Source organism: Mustela nivalis, assembly GCF_964662115.1.
Source record: "Mustela nivalis genome assembly, chromosome: 12".
NCBI classification, from domain to species: Eukaryota; Metazoa; Chordata; class Mammalia; order Carnivora; family Mustelidae; genus Mustela; species Mustela nivalis.
In genome coordinates this window covers 46,641,720-46,660,890 of record NC_139031.1, presented here as the reverse complement: position 1 = coordinate 46,660,890, position 19,171 = coordinate 46,641,720, and the positions used below count along the sequence as shown (strand labels likewise).

General features: G+C 55.3%; 3 protein-coding genes and 1 long non-coding RNA gene across 7 annotated transcripts; 1 reads left to right on the top strand and 3 right to left on the bottom strand.

The window, feature by feature from the left end:
- Positions 1 to 1,007: 1,007 nt before the first annotated feature.
- On the bottom strand, positions 1,008 to 5,593 carry HOXA5 (homeobox A5). Its single transcript, XM_082692276.1, has 2 exons — positions 3,029 to 5,593; positions 1,008 to 2,048 (listed from the first exon to the last, which is right to left on the bottom strand). Exons 1-2 carry the CDS (start codon positions 3,921 to 3,923, stop codon positions 1,798 to 1,800), a joined length of 1,146 nt encoding a protein of 381 aa, XP_082548402.1. The 5' UTR covers positions 3,924 to 5,593; the 3' UTR covers positions 1,008 to 1,797.
- Positions 5,594 to 5,616: 23 nt separating this feature from the next.
- On the bottom strand, positions 5,617 to 13,388 carry HOXA6 (homeobox A6; the record flags this gene model as incomplete). Of its 3 annotated transcripts, none has more annotated exons than XM_082692277.1 (3): positions 12,334 to 13,388; positions 7,317 to 7,578; positions 5,617 to 5,876 (listed from the first exon to the last, which is right to left on the bottom strand). In XM_082692277.1, exons 1-3 carry the CDS (start codon positions 12,685 to 12,687, stop codon positions 5,617 to 5,619), a joined length of 876 nt encoding a protein of 291 aa, XP_082548403.1. In that variant the 5' UTR covers positions 12,688 to 13,388. The 3 variants fall into 3 exon arrangements, with proteins under 3 accessions (XP_082548403.1, XP_082548404.1, XP_082548405.1); XM_082692278.1 differs by having other exon boundaries at positions 7,317 to 7,431; positions 12,334 to 13,385; XM_082692279.1 differs by lacking the exon at positions 12,334 to 13,388 and having other exon boundaries at positions 7,317 to 10,344.
- Positions 7,522 to 12,488, top strand: LOC309844908. Of its 2 annotated transcripts, XR_014300955.1 has the most exons (3): positions 7,522 to 7,595; positions 11,628 to 11,734; positions 12,340 to 12,488. It is a non-coding gene; the product is annotated as an uncharacterized lncRNA (long non-coding RNA). The 2 variants fall into 2 exon arrangements; XR_014300956.1 differs by lacking the exon at positions 7,522 to 7,595 and having other exon boundaries at positions 10,375 to 11,734.
- Positions 13,389 to 13,852: 464 nt separating the features above from the next.
- On the bottom strand, positions 13,853 to 17,274 carry HOXA7 (homeobox A7). The gene is made up of 2 exons (XM_082692280.1): positions 16,395 to 17,274; positions 13,853 to 15,414 (listed from the first exon to the last, which is right to left on the bottom strand). Exons 1-2 carry the CDS (start codon positions 16,771 to 16,773, stop codon positions 15,080 to 15,082), a joined length of 714 nt encoding a protein of 237 aa, XP_082548406.1. The 5' UTR covers positions 16,774 to 17,274; the 3' UTR covers positions 13,853 to 15,079.
- Positions 17,275 to 19,171: the final 1,897 nt, after the last annotated feature.

Genomic DNA, 19,171 nt, shown 5'->3' with positions numbered 1-19,171 from the left:
AGGGAGCCATTTTTCAGAGAGTTTTGAGAACTTGTGGTTTGGACACTTCTGGACCTAAAATTGACAATTTGAATGACCAGGCGGCACACGTAGCCTGCAAAAGAGTCAAATGGAGTCCAGCGTCAGTGAGATTATATGTTATGTGGTATATAATGTTGGATGTCAACTCCCCAAAACCATAAAACTTACTTTAATGGCCCCACGTGACGTTTTATAGCCAGTGAGCCGATCTGTCTGTGCTATGGATGATTTTACGATCTAATTCATAGACAAAACCCTATTCATTTGGCACCCAAATGTCATATAGCCGGAACTGAGGCTTATAAAGTTTACTGTTTTATAACTTTTAAAAGGAAAGACGGCATCAGTGTAAGCAGTCGGTAAATGTGCAAATCTCTAGTTGCACTTTAGCTGCTCTGAGGAGTTTCCCATTCGAGCTAGGATGGGGTAAGTACCTTCCATTTGTAGCAAATTAATTGTAGCAAAAGAAGCCAACTGAGCTCAGGGTGAGGAAGGGGAAGGGGTGCCTGGGTGGGTTAGGGGCAGAGGGTCTGGGAGCCACAGCCCGTCGCAGCCTCTTCAGCAAGTGGAGGCCTAGGATGACCTTAGGAAAGAGTCATCCTCTGTGTGGGCCCTGAGGACAGCTAACAAAGCCCTGTGCTTGTGCTCCTTTCTCTCTCTTCCTCTTTTCTTTCCTTTTTCTTTTTTTTCTTTTCTTTCTTTCTTTTTTTTTTTTTTTCTTTCCTGGTACCCAGCAAGTTAGCTTGGTTTCCTCAGAGATGGGTAGGTTGGACTCAGGCTTTGGAACCACCTACAGCTTTTCCACCTTCTGCCCTGAACTCTGATGGGTCAGAGTTAGTAAGGTCGCGGGTCAGGGTGTTGGTCTGAGGCCTCCTTGCACAGGCAGGCTGCTCAGGTAGCCTCAGACTCACTGCCTTCCAGCACTAGACAGACACAAGAGCAGAAAGAGCCGCTTACTGTTTTGGCACAAACCAGACCAAGAGAACTTACAATAGAAAGTTTATTTTTTTGTTTTTGTTTCCAGTCAGTATTTTTTCCTTAAAAACAAATACAAAAAAAACACAAAAAAAAACAAAAAAGCTGATCACAGTTTGCTTAAACAGCCAGACTCGGACAATATTTGTAACTTTGTTCACAAAAACATACATCACTGAAGCTGCGCTTATGAGAGCCACTTCCAGAGTTCGTGCAAAGGGTCCTACAAAGGCACGCAGGGACACACCGCTCGGAGTCACAGTTTTCGTCACAGAGCCACTAGTCACTACACGTCAAACAAGTTAAGTTGTGTCTCATCAAGTCACCTCTACAACAGCATTAATTACACAAGGAATATAGGTAGTTTGAATAAAAATATCTTTAACAGCTTGGAGCTGTTGAGACAGGAACACTTCCACTCACATGCACAGTTAAACAACTGGAGTGCAACACACAACATTGGCACTAAACGAGGTTGAAGGGGGACTTTTTTGTGTGTTTTTTTTCTCTTTTTTGTTATAGTTACTTCAAGTAACACAGCTTGCTTCATATAAATAAGTTAAAACATCTATTTTTTTTTTCAAGACAAAGCCATTCAGGACAAAGAGATGAACAGAAAGCAGATCTACTTATACAAGCGCTATAATGGCAATAAACAGGCTCATGATTAAAAGATGAATTAGGGCAACGAGAACAGGGCTTCTTCACAGAAGGAACACAAGGGAGTTTCAGAAAGTCACCTTAGTACTGACACTACGCGGGATCCGCTAATACTGCTCAGTACTTTAAACGCTCAAATACTCAGGGGCGGAAGGCCCCTCCCGCCGCCGCCATGCTCATGCTTTTCAGCTTATTATCTTTTTTCCACTTCATTCTCCGGTTTTGGAACCAGATTTTAATTTGTCTCTCAGAGAGGCAAAGAGCATGTGCTATTTCAATCCTTCTTCGGCGGGTCAGGTAGCGGTTGAAGTGGAACTCCTTCTCCAGCTCCAGGGTCTGGTAGCGCGTGTAGGCCGTCCGGGCCCTTTTGCCTTCCGGGCCGCCTATGTTGTCTGCAACAGAAAAGTCAGCGATTTAGCCACGAACTCCTCAGCCCCCGGTTACCCAAGTCGAGCCAGGGTCCTGAGCAGGAACTGGGGGGAAAGCTCAACAAGTCCTCTCTCCTAGCACGCCCACCCCTCCCGAATTTCCTTCCCTCTTCCTTTCTAGAGAGAAAACAATACAATTTGGACTCTGGGAACAATCGGCCCATCTGAGGCTGGAGCCGCGTCCCGGAGGATCGCCCGGTTTTCCTTCACCCCTCTCCTGCCCTCTGGCCCTGCCCCTGGAGTCCTGAGGCGGGGCACAGCCCTCCCAGGCAGCCCACCTCTCAGAAACCCACAGAAGCAAGGCCCTTCCCTAAGCGCCCAAGTGGCCTCCAGGTCACCCTCCCTTAAAGTTCCAGCCCCGCGAGCCGCCTTCTGTTCCAGCCTGCACGCTTGGGGCGCCTCTTTCTTTTTTCTTCCCCTTTCCTGCTGTCCCTTCTGCCCCCAAACTTCAGAATCCCGCCGGCTCTCGCCTCAATTATTCACCCCCCCAAGCCCCTTTTCGGGGATTCTAATTAGTAACGCTGTTTCCCCAGCGTAGCCCTCCTCATAAATTATCCACCCTGACAAGCCCGATTCACGGCCCCTACTGCCATCCTCTACCTCTCTGCGCCCTGCTCGGCTGGCCTGACCCGGGAGCGCGTTCCAAGGCGCTGGGGTTCGATATGGGATTTTTCCTTTCCTCCCCGGTTCCAACATCTAGATTTGCCTGGCCAACGGCCCTTCTCCTCCCCACCCCCCCGCCCCCACTTGCGAGCGTTGGGCACTGCAGAGAAGAGAAGGTGGAAGGAGGAAGGCAGGGGAAGGAGAACGGCGGGGAGAGACTCCACAGGGCTGGGAGAGGCAAGACCAGGGGAGAGATGGGGAGAGAAGGCGGTAAAGGAGAGAAGGGGGACCGAGAGCCGCGCCCCCGCGGCCGCGTGGATTTAGAAAAAGGCTGGCTTTACCATGACTTATGTGCAGCTTGCGCATCCAGGGGTAGATCTGGGGTTGGGCGGGCGGCGCCGGGCTCGGCTCGCTCTGCGCGCCCGCCTGCTCGCTGCTGGCGGGGGCGTCCTCCTCGGCTCCGGACGCCGTGCCAACCCCCTCTCTGCTGCTGATGTGGGTGCTGCCGGCGTTGGCCGAGGCGCCGCTGGAGTTGCCCAGGGAGTTTTTCCCGCCGTGGTGGCTGTCGCTGCCGGGCGAGGGGGCCACGGCGGAGCAGGGCAGCGGGTCGGGCGGAGGCGAGTGCGTGGACGTGGCCGGCTGGCTGTACCTGGGCTCGGCAGGCGCCGCGCTGGCGCCGGCCGCGTAGCTGCGGGCGCGCTCCCCGGAGCCAAAGTGGCCGGAGCCTGAGCGGCCGACGCTGAGATCCATGCCATTGTAGCCGTAGCCGTACCTGCCGGAGTGCATGCTCGCCGAGTCCCTGAATTGCTCGCTCACGGAACTATGATCTCCATAATTATGCAACTGGTAGTCCGGGCCATTTGGATAGCGACCGCAAAATGAGTTTACAAAATAAGAGCTCATTTGTTTTTTGATATGTGTGCTTGATTTGTGGCTCGCGGTCGTTTGTGCGTCTATAGCACCCTTGCACAATTTATGATGAATTATGGAAATGACTGGGACATGTACTTGGTTCCCTCCTACGTAGGCACCCAAATATGGGGTACGACTTCGAATCACGTGCTTTTGTTGTCCAGTCGTAAATCCTGCCTGATGACCTCTAGAGGTAAACTCGTGCACTAATGGGGGAGTTGGGTGGAGGCGAGAGGGGTGGCGCGCGCGCCCCAGGCGCGTGCCCGCCACCCGCCGCCGCCGTTCAGTCGGACTCGAGCGCCACCCGCTGGAGGCAGGGCGCATCGCTCCGCTTCCGACCCAGGGCTGCAAGGGCCGGGGTCGAATTGAGGTTACAGCCCATTATGGCAAAATTATTGCATTTCCCTCGCAGTTCCATTAGGATGTACCAATTGTGAGGCCGTCAGCTGCCGATCGCGCGTCCGGCGAGGATGCAGAGGATTGGGGGGGAGATGGTGACTTGGATTTTATTTACAACAACTTTATTTCCCCGCTGTGCAGCCCCTCTTATTTTTGTGTCGAGGTTGGGGTCGGTTCTGCCCGTCGTGCCGGCAGCTCTGAAATTTGAAAATACAGATATCACCTTCGGGGAAGGGGGGAGGCCATTTAGCCAATTGGAGAAATAAATCCTGCCCGCAGCAGCAGCTACAATTACGGCTCTGTTTTTCTGTGAGTGCATGAGGGACAGCGTCCCTGCCGCTCTTAAATGACAGGCGTCTATTAAAGATAGCTTTTGTGTAGTGTTTCTCCGAGGCGAGGTCAAATTCCATACACTTTTATAACCGGAGTCGATTTTTCTTTTGTGTAAATATGGTTTTCGTGTCATTAGTTCGCTATTTGATTTGCTTTAAGTATCCAATCTGGAGAATCTTCCCCACCAGGTCCCTTTCCTCGAGACAGCCGGGCCCCAAGTCGGAGGGTTCTCGCTGAACCCACCGAGTGGGCCCAGACTCCCCGCAGCCACAGAAGCTGCTGGGAGGCTGGGGATCCTTGGGCCGAATTATTAGGGTCTGGCTTACACCTCCAGGAGTAAGATGAGGGTGCTAATGGAAACATTTCGTGGCAGTGCCTAGTATCTTCGTAGATATTTTCCCCGGTCCTGAAAGACGAAAGTAAATCACAAACACAGCCGAAAGGCCTGGGGAGTACTTCCCGCTGGAGGCTGAGCGTCGCGGGCACCCCTGGCACATTTGGAAACCAGGACTTTTGCCGTTCCCAGGGTCCTGAGCAGCCTCCTTAGGTCCTGAAAGCCACTGTGGTAGAAGCGCAGGCACTATCGAAGGCGGGGATCCGGGATCCGGAGCTGGAGCCTTCGGGAGCCCAGTCTCTCCGGGGGCTGTAAAGTTCCGCTCGCGCCCAGGTTAGGTCGGCTCGGCTGAGGCTGCTTCTCTTCCACGGACGGTTGCGCGCGGGGCCGAGAGAGGAGGCTGTCTCAGGGTCCCCTTTGTTCCTCACGCTTCTTCCTGTCTAGGAGCGGCCTGGGATGCCACGGTAGTGCTGGGGCCCCAGCCTTTAGGCCCCCTCTTTCCAGTGGCCTGAGTCGATTCGGTGGTGACCTCCGCGACTTGGTGGCGAGGGACCGAGGCGGAAACGCCCAGACACCAAAAGGGGCTCGACCCAGGTTCTTTCCTCTCCAGCAACCCCGCGTCCCGAGCTCAGGGGCACGCAAAGGCGCTGGCACAAGAGCCGGGGACGAAATCGGGGAGCGCCCTGGGATCCGGAGCCGACTAGGGCAGCCTTGGAGAGCGGGACTGTATGTGCAGTGCGCCCCGCTCCACTGCTGGGATTGGCTGTGTGTAGATTTTTTTTTTTTTTTGTAAGAAATAAATGCTCAGGCGTTTGAAAAGCTCCTGCTCCCCTGAAGCTGCAGAAGCCCCCCGGATGGGAGCAGGCGGGGGAGAAAAGTTGGGGAGCAGGCGAAGGCAAAGGGGCAAAGCCGAGGGAGGTTGCGGCGCTGGCCTGGTCCCTGCCCAGGCGTTTACTCGCCCGCCTTTGCCTCAGCGTCCTCCCCGCTGGGCTGTGTGGAATTGATGAGTTTATTTTCCTTTTTCCACTTCATGCGGCGGTTCTGGAACCAGATCTTGATCTGGCGCTCGGTGAGGCAGAGCGCGTTGGCGATCTCGATGCGGCGGCGCCGCGTCAGGTAGCGGTTGAAGTGGAACTCCTTCTCCAGCTCCAGCGTCTGGTAGCGTGTATAGGTCTGGCGGCCTCGGCGCCCGTGACTCCCATACACAGCACCTGCGGGCAGAAAAGGCCGGGCGCCGGTGAGCCAGGATCCCGGCAGCCGAACCAGGCAGACCCGCGCCCCGCGCCCCCGGCCTCTAAACTGGAAACCACCCGCCTCCACTCCAGCCTCTTTTCGCTATGTCTAAGGCCAAAAGCCGGTAGGATGGGAGAAGATTATTTCATACCAAGGGAGATGTTTTCCACCTAAAACAGTCTGGAGTGAGAAGTTATTGTTTTGGGGGAAATCTGCTCTGTAAGAAAATCATTACAAGCAGAAGAAAGAATGAGCATTCTTAATTCAGGGCACCTGAGTTGTGTTTTTGTGGGAATGTAGGGTGTGTGTCTTGAAGTGATGGGTGTGGAACCCTGTGAATAGGATGGACACTTGGAATTCACACACCGATCCCTGTGAAGGTGTTACTGTGGCCAGACGTGTCAGGACTCGACATGGGTTTTGGTGGTTTTTTTTTTTTTTTCAATGATGAAAAATGGTCAGCCCTCTCAAATCTTTGCAAACTCCCCCCAAATTATATGGCCCTTCTGAAAAATGCAGAGCTCCCTTGGAAAAACAACAACAACAACAACAAACAAGTGGATCTTAAAGCAAAACACTATCAGTTAAAAATTCTGCATTAGGTTCTGCCCTGCTCCAAGGATTCTCTGTCGAATTTTTGGAAAACAGAGGCAAAGGGATGGAGCTATGGGCCATCTGGGGTTTCTGGAAATGTAGGACTGTGATGGGCTATCTGTTCTGAAGCCAAAGGAGCCCATAGGTGGGGGGGCTCCCCCAAGCTGGGTGTATGAGACTCAGGCTGGTCCTCAAAAGGAGGCAGAAGTTGGCTAAGAGTGAGCAGTTGAGTGGAAGGGGGAGGAGGGGAGGGAGGAGAAAGAAAAAATCCTGAGGCTGGAGATGTGGCCCTCCAAGGCTTTAGGGAGACACTAGAAGAAGCCAAGTGAGAGCCTCTATCTATATGGGTTTCTGAAAAGCAGAAAGGAGAAGGGTTGGGGGGTGAAGGGGAGTTATTAGTGCTGGGTGCAGAAGGCCATCTCTGCTTGGGGATCTGAGCAGGGTGTTACCAGGGGGAAGTGTGGGCAGGCACTCCCTCCCATCCAGCCTAGCTCTCTGTTCAGGTTGCCCCTGTCACAGAGTCTTACCTAGAGTGGCAGTGACCCCTCTCCATCCCCTAAGGTGTCACCTTACATGGCTACAAGTGGGGTGCCCTCACTCTGCCACAGCTTGATTGCCTCACTGGGAATGGGTTGGGTTTTGTTGTTGTTGTTGTTGTTGTTTTAATCTCTTTTTTAAAAAGCCAGGAAACTTTGTTCATTCTTTCCTCCTTTCTTTCTATTTCCTTTTTCTGCTTTCCCTGTCTCCTCCTTCCTTCCTCCTTTCCCTGCCCTTTTCCCCCTCTCCCTCCACGCTCTTGGGGGGGCTGCAGGGAAATGCCTTACCCGCGCAGGAGTTCATCCGCTGCATCCAGGGGTAAACAGGACTCGTGTACTTCCGGTCGGTGCCTTCGTCATGGAGGGCTTTGCCCGGCACGCTGCTGCTGTCGGGTTTGTACTGCTGCTCGGGAGAAAAGTGCAGGTAGTCCCCGGGGCCCCTCTGCTTGCCACTGCCCGAGGGCGAGGCGCCACTGAGGTCCTTATCAGAATAGAAGCACGAGGCCCCGTACTCGTAGGACGCCCGGTTGCAGGCCAGGACCGAGTTGGACTGTTGGTAGAAACAAGGTGAGGTGTACGTCTTGTCCGGGAGGCTCGACGCCCCGTACGAGGCCGGGAAGGGCCTCAGCGCGTCATAGCCGGCCGGGTAGAGGGGCAGCTGGCCCAAGAAGGAGTCCTGGCCGCTGGGCAGGCTCCCGGGGAAAGTGGGATTCACAAAATAGGAACTCATTTGCGCGCCCCTCTGCAGGACTGTGATTTGTTGTGTATTAGTACATCTGGCTATAACTATTAGTAGTCATCGAACTGGTTTGTTTCTGGATGGCCGAACGCCAAAAGCGACAGCAGCAAATCGCACCAGCTGACGCGGCGGCGGCCAATGGGAGCGAGCGCTGGAGCCCGCTCCCCGGGGACCGCGGCGACCGAGGCAGCAAAGTTACAAACAGCCCCCAGCCCGCCCGCCCGCCGCCCGCCCGGCAGATTAATGGGCGCGCACAGCCAGCCGGCCCGGCTCTCCTCCCGAACGCCAGCGGCGGGCACAGCCCGGATAGGGACGTGCGAATCAGGCCGGGGTAGGGGCACGAGAGTCCGGGCCGCAGCAAAGGCCCCCGCCAGGCCCGCTCCTTCCTCCTCCCCTTCTTGCCTAGTTCGATTTTGCCGGTTTTTCTTTCCAAACAGGAAACCTGACAGCCCCGCGCCCGGAGGGGCGGTGACAACGAAGGCTTTGCTCCCCGTCGGCCTGCCCTCGCGCCGGGCCCTGAGTTTGCCCCTCCCTCTGCACCCCCCTACCGGTGGGTGCGCATTCCGGAGTTGAATAAGGGGGTCTGAGAAACCAGGCCTTCACGCCCTGCTCCTCACTCCTGCACCTTAGGAATCGGTGCATCCCTTCTTGCTCTCCTTCCCCACACCCACCAAGGGCCTGGGCCTCGCTGCCGCTGGGTGCGGAAGGCTCACCTCCAGCTGACCAGGATGGGCCTAACGTCTTCCCCCAGTGGCCCCATCCTCCCACAGACAACACGTCTCCTTTGAGTTCCCACGGGCTCCCCTCCAATGGCCAGCGATTGCGTGGCCTCAAAGCACCCCACAAGCTGTGCGTCAGGGTCCCATCTTTGAACCCAGGAACTGAGAGGCCAGAAACCACTGGTTTCAACAAGAAAGGGACCTACAGAGGAGTGACCTTGAGACTAAGCTCCAAAGCCAGCCATGGGACCTGCTCCCCTCTCCCAGCACTTGGGACTCTCCCTCCCGACACCCGGACTGCTCAGAGCTGAGACAGATCCAGATGCGGAATCTCTGTCCTCATTTCAGAGGCACAGCGACCCAAGCTCCCTGCCCAGCCAGGCATAGAGGGCACCTGGGATGTCCCAAGGCTGTGAGATCACTGCTGTGCTTGGTTGGGGGGCCTCCCCACAGCGTGCGCTTTGCTGGAGTGTACCCTTTTCCATGCCTTTCCTGGGACTGTTGGGGGCCTGCCGCCTGCAGTTGCTCTAATACCAGGAATAGCTGTTTCAACGGCTCCAGGAACCGCCTGCATTGCTTTTTACCGTGGTCCCAGGCCTGGCCTTCCCCAGACAGGACGTGAAAAGCTTGTCCTGGGTTGCTTTTCCTTGCTTGATAGGTGTGCCTTCGAGATAGTTGACTTTTACAGCACATTGATCAATCTCATTTTGTAAAATGTGATATCTTTCCAATGGCATTTTTACAACTGTATTTGTTGGGCTTGTAAAACCCTTGAATTAGGTTTAAAATCCTCAATTCTGTGGAGGCTGAAAAAAGACTATTTATACAATTTGGTTGAATTTCCAGAGGATGTTTGTAAGATCTGTAAAACTCTGGTCTGCAGGCTCATGGGGTTCAGGACTTGGGGGGGGGTAGAAATGCCCTCCTAGGAATCTGCCAACGACTTCCTTAATCTCTTCCCTGCTTTTTTATTTTTTCCCCTGCCCTCACTTCCCTCAAAAGGAGAAAACTGGGAAAGGACTGGGTTACTGGTGGCTTCCACAGAACCTAGCAAGCACCCCTGAAAATGGCTTCTGCCCACCCGATGGGGGCTGGACCCAGAAACCTTCTGCCTGTGCCCCAACCAATCCAAGCTAGGGAAGTTTCCCCTTTGCATATATATATGAAGAAGGGCCTGGCAGGAGAGGATAGAATGTAACATTTCCCTGGAATTTCCTCAGAGAATGGATAGGATAGCTGAAAATGAAAACTCAGTTAAAAATTCTAAAGGGAACTATTTTTTGAAAGCTATGTCCAAAGAAAACCATGTTTGAGTTATTGTTTCTTAAACAAGACCATTAGATGACAGTGATTTCAAACAAATGATTGTTGTTCAAGACAAAAATAACTGTTCAGAGATGTTGATAAATGCTTACATTTATAATTCCTGTGTTATACCTCCAGGTCTCACACAGTACTGGGACTGATGGCAGTTTATTCCAAATACCACGGTTATTATTTGTTATGGTTTGACTTGGATTTTTTATCTAATAATTACCCCAGACAATGACAGAATTTGATTTCTCAGCTAAGAGCCAAAAAACATTATATTTCTAGCTTCTACAGGCTCTGAGATTAAAAAAAATAAATAAATAGAAATCTCTATGTGTTAGCCCAGGCTGGTACATTTTATGTTGGCGATGACCCAATTTATTTCTCCAACCAGCATTAGGTGCCTATATATATATAGAGAGAGAGAGAGAGAGAGAAACAGCGAGCGAGAGACATAGACACACTCAGGCAAGAATAGGAGCCCCAGACGCTGGAGGGAGCCTCTCCTGGGATAGTGAGAATGGCTACTAGGACTCTCTTCTAGGTCAAAGCCACAGAGAAAGTCCACTTACCTTTCAGCTGCTCTTCAAAGGGGACTGGATGGCGTGCAGGGCCCCACAGTCTGCCCTTTCCCTGGGCTGCCCACTCGACCTCCGCCAGCCTGGGGGGCGGCCTGCCGGTGTGTGTGGGGGACCTTGAGGGCCTCTGGATCTGTAGCCCAGGACAGAGCCCACAGCGCACAGGTGCGGCCTCTGCCTGTCACAGGCCCTCGCCTGACGCCAAAGCCCGCCTTTCTTGCCATAGTCAGTCCTCCTCAGGGCCAGCCAGGCCTGCAGGCCTCAGGACCAGGAGCGGTCTCTCCGATTTCAAAATCCCGAAGCGGGCGCCTTCCCCGCACCAGCGTGCGCCCCGGGGGGCGCCTTGGGACGCGCAGTTTGGACAGAAGCAGCCATGACGTGCCAGGCCGCCTGTGCAACCAGTCTCCATGGCGCTGGGGGTGGGGGAAGACCCGAGTCTAGTCGGGCGTCCAGCTCTTGTCAGAGGTGGCCAAGGCGGGGGAGGTTCCCGATAGGCCCTGGGAGGCCGCCCCTCGAGTCCTCCCTTGCCCCCCTCTCCTCGGCCTGCTTGGGAATCTCCGAGGGGCCCGCGCAGCAGTCGCGCCAGGCTGCACGACGCGGGGCTGCGGCTGGCGTCGGTCCCGGCGACGGCCACAGCGTGGCAGCAGCGAGCGCCCGGCGCGGTCGCAATAAATAATCTGCCCGCGGCAGCCGCAGTCAGGCAGCCCGCGGCCCTGCGACGCAAATGCGCCGCTTTATCCGCCCCGAGCGCACCCACAGCGCGCGCGGCCGTCCCAAACGTCCACAGCCCCTTCCGAATTTTCTAATGCATAGCAAGGTACTCTCTTAAGGTGAGAAAACAGCAACCGAAGCCACAAAACAAACAAAAAGAACTCGAGCCCAGAGCCTCTGGATTGTTTCTGGTCGCAGTCCCAGGAAGCTCCTGGGGCAAATCTGGCCGAGGGGCACCCAGGCCAACCCGCGATCTGTGCCACCGCACCACAGAAAGCCAACGCCCACGGCACCCTCCGTGCCTCCAACCCCGCGGCTCCACTGTCCCTCTTCAGGCTCGCGGAAAGTGGGGCTTGCGGTCGCCAGTCGGCTGCGCCGAGGTGGGTGGGGGGTCCCCCTATCGCCCAGACTCGGTTTGCGTCCTTCCTTCAACCTTAGCTGCGGCCCCTGCCACACTCAATAACACCACTACGTTCTCTGAACCAAAACTTCCCGCCAAGCAACACCCAGCCAATTAACCCCATCCTCTCCTCCAACACAGAGTTCCACCCACGCACCTAGTCCCTCTCCCCGCGCTTCAGACACCCGTGTCATCGGAAAACCGCGTGAAGGCAAGCAGACAATCAGCAGAGGAACCTGGCTGAATTAGTAAGTTTTTGTTTGCTTTTTTCCCTCATTCTTTCTCTCCAGAAACCGATTCCCTTGGAACAGAAGGTGTTGTGTTGATACCAGTAAAACGCATGTCAGTTAATTAATTCACTTTGCCCTCACCTCTTCCCACCTCCCCAGATCGGGAGCTGTCTCCAGTTGTTGGGGAATTCAGTCGAGCCAACTGGGTCATGAATTAAAAAAAAAAAAAAAGAAAATCCAAATCAGAGAGGCTGGTAGGGAACGCCGAGTGCAGGGCCACTTCTTTTGGGGGCCAGGCAAGGTCGCTGGGGAAGAAGAGAGAGAGACCATAGTGCTCCCACCCCATGCCAGGACGCTGTGCCACGAAGGAAGGCTGGCATTTACTGCCATGGTGAACCAGGGAGAGGAGAGAGAAAGGGAGTGTGTGTGTGTGTGTGTGTGTGTGCGCGCGCGCGCGCGTGTTCGTGTGTGTGTGCATGCGCGCGTGATGGAGGGGGCAAGTGTGAACGGTGAGTGTGGGCGAGGGTCTTCAAAGCCTCCCTGGGTGCCCTCTCCCACCGCCGCCGGCGCCGGCTGCCATCTCACCACCTTTGCTCCTGTCTCCCCACATGTCTCACCTTCAGATGGCGGCTCCCAGAAGCTCCTACCCCTCTGACAGCTGTCGCTTGGGCAGCCGGGGAGACGAATCTTCCTCCTTCCTGATGCCAGAGGACGCGGAAATTAGCCAGGTTGCGAGTTGCAAAGCGGCGGCGGCGGCGCCTGGAACTGGACGCGCCCCACCTCCAGCGGGAGCGGCCGGGCCGGGCCGGGCCAGGGCCTCGTCTCGCTCGCCATCGCCGGACAAAGCGCAGCCAAGCCCGGCTGGAAGGCAGAGCTCCGAAGCAGGCAGGACGAAGCGGAGCAAAAGAATGCGGCTCTATTCTCGCAAGGGAAATTATAAAAAAGTTCATGTTCACGGTTCCCATCCACATGACCGACAGCGGCCAATGGAAGGGCCGAACAACTCATAAAGTTGTATTGCAAAGTTGTAAATTTTCATAAACAACAACGGATTTATGACCCTTTCCCCATCACTAAGAGGAGGCAGCTCTTACACCGGCGCCATCTTACCACCGAGGCCGCCCGGACTTGGGGCCGCAGGTTTTACAAACCCAGTTGGGCCAGGTTTTATTAAAAGAGCAATAAGAAGCGGGCCCAACCTAGGCAGGAGACGGGAGTCCAGGTCTTCGCCTGCAGAGCTCAGACTACTCTGCGCTGTCCCTATTGTCCCTCTCCCTTACCCAGACCCTCCACCTTCCCCGCACCCGGACACCCCCGCTAAGGCTCGGCAGCCCGCGTGTGCGGACCCCTGCCCTTCCCATACCCCTCAGTTGCAGTGCTGCGCCCAGAGGCCCTCGCTTTGCCTGAATGCGGGTGGGAGGGGGGCTGCGTCAGAGGCCCTGAATCCCCCCTCCTAGCATGGGGCCGTTTTCAGGACTCATGGAATATTCGGGATCACTGGCAAGGGTAATACCCCTTTCCAAGCCCACCCCACAGCCTTAGAGGGAAGGGTGGATTTTGGGTTCACTCATGGAATTTGTAGAGGTGTTTTGTTTTGTTTTGTTTTTTGTTTTTTAAGGGAGATTCTTGGAATATAATGTATCCATTGAAGATTCCGTTTTCAAGAGATGTGGAAGATGTTTTGCGCACACACACACACACACACACACAAAACCAAGATGAAAATGTCCTGAGAAATGCACATATGCAATCATGGACACACAGAAATGCACACACCCAGTTATGGGCACAAATGAGTGCATCTATTTACACCAGAAACACATGCACTCAATTTTGGACACAGAATTGCATAAAATCACTGACTTATGCAGTAAAACACACATACATAAAATACACATATTAAAAAAAGAGGTACACACAAACCTATACAAATCTACACCTTAGAATCCACACAAAAAGGGACTTGACACACATTTACACCAACATATCGACACTCGACACTTGGACCCTATTTGTCCTTCTAGTTTTGCTTCCCCCAAACCTCTGTGGGCTTCCAGACATAGCAAACCCTGGCTAGGCTACCCCCAACCAGGCTTACCTCTCTTTCCCAGCTCCCCCTCGCACCCCTTCGCACCCTGTATAAAGCAGTCCACATTTTTTTTGTCACCAAGCATCTTTATTTTTCTGTTACATAAAACACGGTTAGCTGGGCAAGACAGGAAGTGTGCCTTCCCATTCCTGGAACCCCAAGCTAGAGCCTACAGGGACAAGGGGGACGCAGGACAACACAAGAGATGAAGGGCATTGGGAGGGGCATCAGTCCTCTCCACCAGCTATAAAGTTAGCTCAAGACAACACACCATGCTACAAAGTCACCCCATTAACACATCCTTCCCAAGTCAAGACATTGCCTTACAAATGAGCTCCAAGACTATATAAATGACAAAAAAAAAAAAAATCTTGTTCAAATATACAATATTTGCTATTGTAGGAAAAGTCAGGGTGTACATATTCAACATGGCTAGACAGTAGGACACAGGGACCAGGGAAGGTGCAGGAAGGCTGGGAGCATCTCTGTAGTCCTACTAAGCAGAAGCTAACCCAGAGATCTGCAGCTAGCTTGGGAATGCTCCCCTCCAGAAGTAGGAGTAATGGGCCTGAACTTGGGGTGCCCAGGCCAGAGAAGGAGGGATTCTAGGTTGCAGCACTTAGAATGCTTTGGAATAAATATATTATTTTTCAATTTAAATAGAAGCCAATACCCTGGTCCCCGGACCCCAGCCCTTCTCCACGCAGCCTCAGGGACCCCAAAGGCTGCCAGGCAGAAGCAGGAGGGGCCTGGCGGAGGAAGGGGCCGGGACTAGGTAGCAGGCAAGCCAGTGAGCACAAAATAGGTAGTTTGGGAAAGTAGGTAGTACTGAGAGAATCAGGTCCTTTGCGGTATGGGGGAGGTGCTGGGTGTCTGCCAGTGTTGGGACATGTCTGGGCTTCCTGGGAGAGGAGGCCTACTGGGGATGGGCCCATAGGTAGTTTGGGGTGCCTCTGGCCGAGGCCTGTGCTAGGTAGTATTTTAGCCGTGCCAGCGCAGAGCTGGTCGGACTGGGGTTAGGGAGGGTGTCTGCTGGGGATCCTTGGGGGCAGAAAGAGCCCCAAGGGGACCCAATCTAGGCGGCTGCTCGGTCCAGAAAAGATGGGAGCTGGAGTGGGTCGTGGGGCAGATGGGTGCAGGTTGGGGACTGTTTTTGTTTTTGTTTTTGTTTTACGTTTTCTTTTTATTTTTTCCACTTTTGTAAATAAAATCAATGAGTCTCTAAAGACGCTTTTCCCGACTGTCTGGTGCAGCCAGGGCCCGGACTTGGCCCCTCATTCCTCCTCCTCTTCATCGTCATCTTCTTCGTCTTCGTCCTCATCGTCGGCCTTGTCGGTGGCGGCGGCGGCGGCGGCGGCGGTGGCGGCAGCGGCGGCGGGCACGGCGCCCTCGGGGGCTGCGGTGGCCGGACCCTCATCTTTATGCTCTTTCTTCCATTTCATGCGGCGGTTCTGGAACCAGATCTTGATCTGGCGCTCGGTGAGGCAGAGCGCGTGGGCGATCTCGATGCGGCGGCGCCGCGTCAGGTAGCGGTTGAAGTGGAACTCCTTCTCCAGCTCCAGCGTCTGGTAGCGCGTATAGGTCTGGCGGCCCCGCTTCCTGTCGGGCCCTGGGAGCAGACAGGACACATGGACACATGGACAGATAAACCAACAGAGACACAGACAGGACAGCGCATTAGCCAGGCCGCCGTCCCAGAGCCCGCACCTTTCTCCCAGCGCTGACCCGGGCGCGCGTCCCCCCCCCCACCCGCGCCCCCCGAAAGGGGCTGGGGGAGGAGCGGGAGTGTTAGCGGAAGACCCCAACTGCGGTGCCAGAGCGCAGGCAGCTCTGTGAGGAGGAAAGGCGCAGAATCCCAACTTTACAACCGTCCTTTCCAGCCGGCTAGGCTTCCACAATGTCCTGCTTCCCCCTGACAAAGGGAAATTGTAAATATAGAGTGTGGGCAAGTGGGAGACGCTGCGCTTTTGCCATTCAAAGGCGAGCTGGGCCGCTTCCCCCCGCCCCTTGCTAGGCAAGTGGGTGACCCTCGGGCGGTCCGCACTCCAGGGGCGCCTTTCCTTCCTAGCAGACCGCGCCCCCATAGCCGGACCTTCCAGGGGCACTCCGACCCCCTGTCCCCGCTCTCGTTCCCCACCCCTCCTTTAACTGTCCCCTGGCACAGGGGCGTAAGAGGGGCCCTGATGAAGGGTTTGGCTCTTCCTGCTTTTGAAAAAGAAAAGCCAGGCCCAAAGGAAAAGGAGGAGGGAGCGAGGGAAGAAAGGGAGAGAGAAAGAGGGAGAGAGTCAGAATAGCGAACAAAATGTTAAAATTCCAAGGCAAATGGAGTTAAATAAATTTACGAGGATCGAACCCATTAATTGGGTCATAAAAAGTTTTATGAGCCTCATTTACATACAATGCTACGGGCTCTCCACGCTATGGCGCCTTGACTCTAATTAAAACCAGAAAGGCAGCGCCGCCAGGAGTCACGGGGCCGTCGGCTCGCAGTCGCCTCTCTCCGCGCTTCCGCGCTCCCCAGCCGGGCGCTCCCCGCTGCCCGTCCGCCCGCTCGCCTACCCACCCGGTCAGCCTAGCTGCCTCGCCTACCTGAAGACCGCATCCAGGGGTAGATGCGGAAATTGGCCTCCGCCGGGCCGTGCAGCGCGCCTTCGTCCGCCTTGTCGCAAGCGCCTTTGGCGAGGTCACCGCAGAGCCCGGGGATGTTTTGGTCGTAGGAGGCGCAGGGCAGGTTGCCGTAGGCGTCGGCACCCAGGCCGTACCCGGACGCGAAGGGGCTCTGATAGAGGGGGCTGTTGACATTGTACAAGCCCGGTACGGTGGAAGCGAAGGCGCCGGCGCCCGCCCCGTAGCCGCTTCTCTGCGAGTTGGGCGCAAAGGAGCAAGAAGTCGGCTCGGCATTTTGGAACAGAGAAGCCCCCGCCGTATATTTGCTAAAAAGCGCATTCACATAATACGAAGAACTCATAATTTTGACCTGTGATTTGTTGTCCGGCAGCTTTCAGTGTCGGTTTTACGAGGTAGCGTGATATATGATAACATTACACCCCCAGATTTACACCAAACCCCATTTTCTTTTGGACGGAGCTCGCCGCAGCACGTGACCGCCCACATGACCGCCTCCGCCAATCTCAGCAGCCCTCACAGGTGGTCTTGCTCCGCGGGGCCCGCCGCAGCCTAGAATGGAAGGGGAAGAGGCTCAAATATGTGGCCAACGAATCTGCCCGCGCCGGGCTGGCCTGACGCGTCCCGCGGGAAAAGGACCCCGAGGCTCCGCGCGAGCGCTCAGCTCACCGCAGCGTGGACGCCTGGCCTGCAGAGGCTGCGCGGGGCGGCCGGGCACAGCCTCCTTTAGCCTATTACCGAACTCTGGAGCAAGCCTGCAGGCCTCCCGAACCCTGTCCTGTCTACTGACCCAGCCTCGGGAGGGTCTCTACACTCGGCGCACCCGCCCGACCCACGGCAGTCCATGGGCAAGTCTCAGTTTCGGGCAAATCGGTTTTTTGCCCGCTTGTACCCCCCCGCACGCCCCACCCTCCGCCACGTCCACTGGGCGATAGGCCCAGTTGGACTATGATCCAGATGGGGCCGGCGCAGCGTCACTTCCAGCTGCAGCGAGAACGCCACCGCAAACTGGAACCATGTGGTTCAAATAAAGTCAACGTCTCCCAGCTTCCTTTCCTTAATCGGAGGCACACTGTTTATCCGCCTTAAAGGAAGCAGTGAAATATTTATCTATTAATGAGCCTCATTTGCCAACAGATTTATTAACGTGGGGTTCCCCTCCTGCCTCCTGGACACCGCTGTCCTGGCAGGCTCTATGCATTCGCTCCTGGGCACCTGGCTGGCCTCTGGCAGCCTAAGAAATAGCTGGACACTCTTTTGTTCCTCCCGGCAACCTCTGGTTTCCCCTCGCTCAAGGGGAACCAAGTCTCTTTCCTCCAAGGCTGGAGGAACCTCAGACCCTACACCCTTCCAGGTACCCCTAGTGCTGGGACTTTTCTGGAAGCCTTTACCGGGGCCACCCATGGGCCTCTGCCAGCTCCTCATGGTCTTGAGTGCTTGGGAGCAAGCAATACATATGGTAGAGCCAGTTTGAGAGGAGAGAAGCCCCAGGTGCCTGGCGGCTTCAGCCCACTATGAATCTCCATTTCTTTTTGGAGACCCCCAAAACAAATAGGGGGACCCCCTCTAGTAAGACCACCCAGTTCTAGCGGCTTCACATATCCAAGGCTGGCTCACAGCAGAACACAATAATTTCCCTCCTTCCCATTCAGGCCCCCAGTGCCTGGACCTTACCTTTCCAAGCCTCCAACCCCTACGCAGGGTTGGACCAGCCGGAGCTCATGCTGCCCACCGCTCGTTGGAGTGTGGTGGGGCGAACCCTTCCCCTAAAGGCCTCATAAACTGCTCAGGCCTCGCTGGAAGCCCATCCGCCAGGTCAGTATGCCTTTTACTGCTCAGCTCGATTGCACACCATAAACCCGACCTCACAATGGAATTGCCCCGGAAATTCTCCTCTAAATTATAGAGTTTGGTTCCCTGTGTACAAAGCACTTCCCATCACTTTCAGAAAGTCCAGGCCGCCCCCTGCTCACTGCACCCTCTCAGGGGGTCCCAGGAGCACAAAAGGCAGCAAGAGGGTTCAGACCCGGATGCAACGGAGCCCCAGTTCCTGCCTAGTGGACTGCCCATGGGTGTGGGTGGAGAGATGGGGGGCTGTCCCGGCAGGTGGGCGCCTGCTGGTTTCCCCTGGGGACACAGGGGCTGGGGGGGGGGCAATAACCTGGGATGCTCTTTATGCAGGATCAAGATGATAGCGTGTCTCAGTTGGGGAATGGAGGCTGTAACACGGGTAGGGAAGAAAAACTAAATATTCCAAATAGCATCGCTTTCGGGCAGGATATAAAAACCTAAAATAGTTAAAGGAAGAGGAAGCAAGCAAGAAAGCCAGGAGATCAAAGAGGCGGAATTAGACAGCTTTAGACCAATAAATTGTTCCCCGGGTGACACAGAGCAAGATGCAAAGAGAAAGACCCGGCCCCGCCGCCGCCGCCGCCGTCTGTCTAGACTCCGGCGGCTGGAGCGGCCAACGGCGATGGCGTTTTAAGTAAAACCTGCCCTGAAGTGAGATGACCCAGACCAAGTGGGAGACAGGGTTCCGGGAGCACGGGAAGGAACACTGAGGCTGGGACCCCAAGCCACAGGCTCATCGCTGCTTGGGTTTTGTCCGGCGCAGGTCCAAACGGTTCTAGCGGGGCGCACTGCCCCTTCGCTTGGGCCAGAGAGAGTCCGGATACTGCCGTCAAGGCCTCAGCCTTTCTAGGCCCAAGACAGACAACTGGGCCGAGTCCTGCGGGTGCCGA